Source organism: Orycteropus afer, unplaced genomic scaffold, assembly GCF_000298275.1.
Source record: "Orycteropus afer afer isolate SDZICR_OR568_19922 unplaced genomic scaffold, OryAfe1.0 scaffold00099, whole genome shotgun sequence".
NCBI lineage: Eukaryota > Metazoa > Chordata > Mammalia > Tubulidentata > Orycteropodidae > Orycteropus > Orycteropus afer.
In genome coordinates this window covers 2,996,940-3,003,078 of record NW_006921686.1, presented here as the reverse complement: position 1 = coordinate 3,003,078, position 6,139 = coordinate 2,996,940, and the positions used below count along the sequence as shown (strand labels likewise).

General features: G+C 55.6%; 1 protein-coding gene across 1 annotated transcript in view; it reads right to left on the bottom strand.

Moving 5' to 3' along the window:
• DACT3 (dishevelled binding antagonist of beta catenin 3) overlaps window positions 1-5,913 on the bottom strand; it is a 9,877-nt gene extending 3,964 nt beyond the window's left edge. Inside the window, exon 1 of the mRNA XM_007943045.1 lies at window positions 5,643-5,913. Within this exon, the coding sequence (XP_007941236.1) occupies window positions 5,643-5,913 (271 nt within the window). The remainder of the gene's footprint in view (window positions 1-5,642) is intronic.
• Between the last annotated feature and the right edge of the window lie 226 nt (window positions 5,914-6,139).

Sequence of the window (6,139 nt, the reverse complement as noted above, 5' to 3'; positions counted from 1 at the left end):
GGGTTTGAACCACCAGCCTTCTGGTTAGCAGTCAAGTGCCAAAGTCCTTTGTTAGTGTTCCTTAAATCTTTCTGCTGCAGAGGGACTTTTTCCCTTAGGGATAACACAGCTGACCACAACTGATAACCTTTGCCCCTCCCCTCAGGAATCCCACTCCCTCTGGTAGCATAGTGCCTAAGGCACACTGCTAACCAGAAGGTTGCGGTTCAAACCCACCAGCCACTCCTCGGAAGGAAGGTTGGGCGATCCTACTTCCGTAGTGATACTGCCTCGGAAACCCAAGGAGGGGTGGCTATGAGTCGGGGCCGACTCGACGGCACATAACAACAACTGGAAAGTCCTTTCATGAGTCTAGCCTTAGTGGTATTGCTGCAAGGAGCATTTGTGCTAAGCCCCAGTAGGTCCCTTTACCCCAGGGAACCCCATTCTCCAGCCCTTGCTCCATTCCAACCCAGAAGGCCCCAGTGTCTGCCCACGGCACCCCACTCATCCCTATGAAAATGTCCGGGAGTCCCCTGGATTCTTCTCGCCGCCGCTGCAGGAAAAGACCGTTTCTTTTTTTAAATCAGGTGTGAAAAAAATGGAGGTGAAACCCTTTGAGAGGAGTACCACTGACTGAGGGAGCTCTGGTAGCATAGTGGCTACGGCACTTGACTGCTAACCACAAGGCTGGCGGTTCAAGTCCATCAGCCACTCCTCAGAAGGAAGATGGGGCAATCTACTTCCATAGTGATACTGCCTCGGAAACCCAAGGACGGGTCGCTATGAGTCGGGTCTGACTCGACGGCAAACAACAACCACCACCACCACTGACTGAGGGTGGGAGTGGGAACTGAAATCACCCCCACACTTCAAAGACACTAGGACTTAACTTTGGAAAACCGAAGCCCAGAGCCAGGCCGAGTTTCCCATGGCTTTGGTGGAGGCCAGAGGTGGCCACAGCCTCAGGCTGACGGTTGACCCTCAGACAAAAGAGGTTTGTCTGGGCAGCCGGAAAGGAGGGAGGGGCTGGGGGAGGGGCTAGGAGACAGGCGTCCAGCCTTGCCTATTTAGGGCAGAAAGACAGGCCGGTTCCCCTGAAGCCCCGCCCAGCTTCCAGGCCCCAGCTCTCCCCCGGCTCTCCTGACCCACCCCCAGCCCGCCCAGCACTGAAGCCCCGCGTTAGGGCCTGTTTATAGAAGGAAGGTCAACAAAGCATTCCATTTTGGGCTCCTGGCCTGGTGTGCAGAGATGCCCATAGTGGTGTCTGTGAGCAGAACCCAGGAAAGCAGGTCCTGGGCAGCATCAGAGAGTGGCTAAAAAGCCCGTGGGCTACTCACACACCCCGTGTCACGTGCTCCCACCAATCGTCCCCTTGGTCACTCCACTGAGGCCACTCCGGCCTCCTTGCAGCTCCTACCCCAGGGCCTTTGTCCGTGCTGCTTTTCCGGTAGGACAACTCTCCCTGTCGCGTTCCACTGGCGGACTCTTGCTGCATTTAGGGCTTTGCTTACACGGTTCCTTTTCTGACCAAACCCAAACCTGTCGCTGTGGAGTCAATTCCGGCTCATGGCGACCCTGTGTGTTACAGAGAATCGCCCCATAGGGTTTTCTTGGCAGCCGCTCTGGAGAAAGAGCTGGCTATCTGCTTCTGTAAAGATTATAGCCAAGAAAACCCTATGGGGCACTTCTACTGTCACAAAGGTCGCTATGAGTCAGGATTGACTCTGCAGCAACGGAATAACAACAAATCTTAACGAACGCATCGCCAGGCTTTTCTTCCGCAGCACCACTGGGGGAGTTCAGCCTGCCAACCGTTAGTTTGACAGTCAAGTGCAAACCGTCCGCTGTACCCTGGCACCTCCTTCTCTGAGCACTCTGTCTAAAATAGCTCCTTGTGCTTTGTATGTATCATTAATGACTTCCTGGGTTAACAACAAAAAAACACAACCCACTGCCCTGGAGTCGATTCCGGCTTACAGCGCCCCTAGAGGGCAGAGTAGAACTGCCCCATAAGGCTTCCAAGGCTGGAAATCTTTATGAGGGCTGTTGGCCTCATCTTTCTCCAACAGAGAGGGTGGTGGTTTTGAATCACCAATCTCTTGGTTAGCAGCTGAATGCCTCAACCACTGTGCCACCAGAGCTCCTTTCTGACTAAACATTATATATCAATCTGTCATTTGTTTATTGTCTCTGTCACTGGAACATCAGCTCCAAAGGAGCAGAGATTTTTGTCTGTTTTGTTCACTGCTGTGTCCCAAGTACCCGGAACAATGCCTGGCACAAAGTACGCACTTGGTAAATACCCAATGAAAGAATTAATGTCCACAATGGAATACTATGCAGCTATTAAAAAGGAAGCCATTTCAATATGGAATAATCGTCAAGATCCAATGTCAAATGCAAAAGAAAAGTGCAGAATATATAGTAGTATACATGTTCAAATCACCTGGAGCCTTGTGAAAACCCAGATTTCTGGGACTGACTTCTGCTTTCTGATTGGGTTTGGAGGGGTGCCCAAAAATGTGCGTTTTGAACAAGTTCCCATGAGATCTGATGCAGCTGGCCCAGGGGCCACGCTTTGAGAAACACTGGCATAGTTTCTGGGACCTCACCCAAGAAGCTGGAATTTGTACAAAAGTAAAGCAGAGCCCTATAGGTCTTGGTATGTAAACCGTTTCTGTGAGTCAAGGCACTGGGAGAGGTCTGGAAGGACTCACAGGTGACACGGTGTTGTCCTCAACAGAGGGATGGATTTAGGAGGTCAAGGGGGGAGGACGGGGGAGGGAAGTGTTTAAGGAGGCTTGACTCAGACCCAGATTGTTGTGTGCCATTGAGTCGATTTTGACTCCTAGCGATTCATGGAAGAGTAGACCTTCCCCCATAGTGTCTCCTATGTGGTAATCTTCACAGGAGCAAATCGCCAGGTCTGTTCTGCAGAGCTGCTGGGTAGGTTCAAATTGCTGGGCAGATTCAAACCGAGCGCTTTAACCAGCTAGGGTCCAAATCCCAGCTCTGCCTCATCCCAGCTGTGTGACCTTGGACAGGTTACTTCACCTCTCTGGCCCTCAGTTTCCTCATCTGTAACATGGACATCATACAATGCCTTCTCTTACAGAGTTATTGTGCACATTCAACGAGTTTTTTAAAAAACGTTCCTTTAAAGCACTTAATAAATGCTAACATTTCTTATTACACAACAGCTCTGAATTTTTTACAAGCAAAATGTAAAATTGTATTTTTACTTTGTAATTAAAAATAAATGTATAAAATGATTTTTTTTTGCAGGGGGGTGGGTAAAGTCTGCAGGTCTAATTTTAGTTCTCCCACTGCAGGGAAGAGTGGGAATTAGGGGGACAGACAGGCAGAGGCCTCTCCTCCTCCCCAACCAGGACCCCTTCCCTCCCAGCTACCTCAGTCTACTTCCATCAACTGCCCTCCCCCTACTTGCAAGTCTAACCTCACATGTTCCAGCTGCAAAGGGATGAATCTTTAACATAAAGGACCAGAAGGCTCTTGGCCTGTACCTGGTCCCCTGCCAGCGCACATGTCCTTCAAGTTATTTCTGCAAATCGATCTGCAAGTGGCCTCAGGGTATTCTGCTCAAACGGGTGTAATAAGAGTGTGGTCAGGAAGCCCCTGGGCCTCAACTTTCCCGGACCTTGGCTGCTCTCAGCTCACATGTCCTAGTCTGTATCCAATGCTCTTCATCTCTGTTAGGAAGTCCTTCTGCAAGTCTAACTTAAGTCCTTGCTGAAACCCCCAACCTTGGGCCAGGTTTCCTCAAACTAGAAACTCTGGCCACACAGAAACTTTCCTTCTTGGAAGAGAACAGGACCCGGGACTCCCCCCACACACACCCGCTCCCCAAGTCCAGAGTTCTTGCCTCCATTCTCCAAGCTATTCCTAGTGTTTACATGGCCTCCCCATCATTTCCATTCGAAAGTGACTTAAGTTCTTCCTGCTGCAGAGAGAGTGTATTGGGGGAGGGGGGTGCGTTTAGCTTCTTAAGACAAAGGTTCAGGCATCAGAAGAGGCTCCTACCCCCCCCCCCACAAGAGGACTTAGGAACCCCCAACATCGGAGAAGTTTATATTTAGCGCGGCTCTGATCTTCAGTTAGTGTGGCTGTCTCCCTCCGCCCTCCCGCCCGCCACCGCCTCCTCCCTGATGCCAGGACCAGCTTTGCCTGGAGACTGCAAAGGGGAGAGGCCTCCCCACTACCACCTCAAGTCAGCCCGGGAGGCAAGGGATGGGGGGGGGGTCTGAGGAGCAGAGAGTGAAGGAGACTGAGGGGCACAGAGAGGGGGAGACCAAGAGGCAGAGAGAGAGGAGACGAGGTACAGAGGGAGGCAAGACACTGTTGCCCATCCCCTCTCCCTCTCCTCTTAGGGGTGGGAGGCACCTTCCGGAGTCCAGCCAACTTGTGGGTGTGTGTGTGTGTGTGGGGGGGAGCTGGTGAAGGCCCCCACAATCCAGTCTCCAACTTCAGGAGGGGGTGGGGCCTCCCACAGCTGTTTCTGTTTCCCCAGAAGAATGTGCAGGGTCCTGCTCCCAGCCGGGGGAGGGGCTGAGCAGCGTGCAGCCGCGGAGTGGGCCTGCAGCCCCCCTCCCCGTTCCTTATCTGGGGAGGGGGCAGCCGAGGTCAGCCGCAGGGAGAGCCCTCCCCCCCCCCAACCCCAAGCTCGGCTCAGGTTTCCCCAAACGGGAAACTCTGGCCACACACAAGCTTTAGGGATGGGGTCACCCAGTGGAGTCAGGGGCTGGGGGCTGGGGGGAGGCGGGGGGCGGGAGAGGAGCAGCTGGGGGAGGGGCAGAGAAAGATAGAGACCAAGACGTGGGCAGGAAAAGAAAGAGGTGCAAAGATGCAGGAAGGGAAGACCTGGGAAACAGTTAAGAGAGACAGGGTTAAGAAAGAGGCAGACACGAAGTCACGGTGATGTGGGGTTAGGGAGAGGCTTAAGAGGACCCAGGAAGAGGTCTGGAGAATGAAGAGATGGGCTCATGCCTCCTTACATCCAGTGACTCTGCCTCAACTCCCACCATTAGAAAGCCCCGAAGTCCAGAAGTCAGAGCTCATGCTAGCACCCCCCTGGGATTGCGGAGGACGAATGGAAGGGAAATGTCACCCAAGGGGCAAGGTCCCCGTGCGGTCCTCAGAGAGGCTCAGCCGTGGCCATCTGCCCCCCACTGTCCCCTCCCGAGGCCTCCAAGCACAGCAGGATTTAGAGAAGATGGAGCCCTGGTAGCCAGGAGGGAGGGTGGCAAGTTTGGGTCACGGCTGTGTGACCTTGGGTGAGTCGCTTGCCCTCACTGAACCTCAGTTTCTTTCTCCATAAGATGGGGACCATCACCCCCATCTCCCAAGCTCCACGCATGCAAAGTAGCCGGCGCCCGGCTTGACACATCCTTGGTGCCTGGAAAGATCTTTTCTTTGGTGGAGGGGGTAGGGGACCGAGCCAAGCATCTCACAGGGCCCCAGTGGAGGCGATGCAAACCCCACTACCACCTCCCGGCCGGGTTTGGAGGAGGGGAGGCCAGATCTCGCCCGCCGCCTGGGCTCCTGGTCCCCACCCCCTTTCTCCCCCACCCCCACCCCACGATCGGGACCGGTGTCTGAGTATCCAACCAGGACAGATAGACGGGGGAGGGGCGGGGACGGACGGACGGACAGGCGGCCCCTCACCAGCTGCTCCTCCAGGGCCGCCGCGGCCCGGCGCGCCGCCGCCGCATCTTCGTCTTCCTCGGCGTCCTCCTCGTCCTCGGCCTCGGCGCCCCCCATTCCGGGCTGGGCCAGCCGCAGCGCCTGCTGCACGCGGTATTCCTGCCTCTCCCGAAGCCAGTGCAACTCGCAGAGCCCGGCCAGGCTGCCCTCCAGCCAGCCCCGCAGCCGGCCCCGCTCGGGGCTCACTGGGAACGAGAAGGCCCCGATCATGGCTGCGGCCCCCCGCCCCAGCCTGGCCGGGCCCCGCGGCCACCCTTCTCCCGGTCCCACCTCCCCGCCCCAGCAACCCGCCTGCCCGCCCGCCCGCCCGCTGGCCCGGCTGTCACCGTCTCATCTGCATAGGCGCCCGCCCATTGGGCCGCCCACCCGGGCTTCATCTACATGACCACGCCCCCAGTAACAGAGCAACCTCCGCCTATTGGCCGGTCTCCGCCCT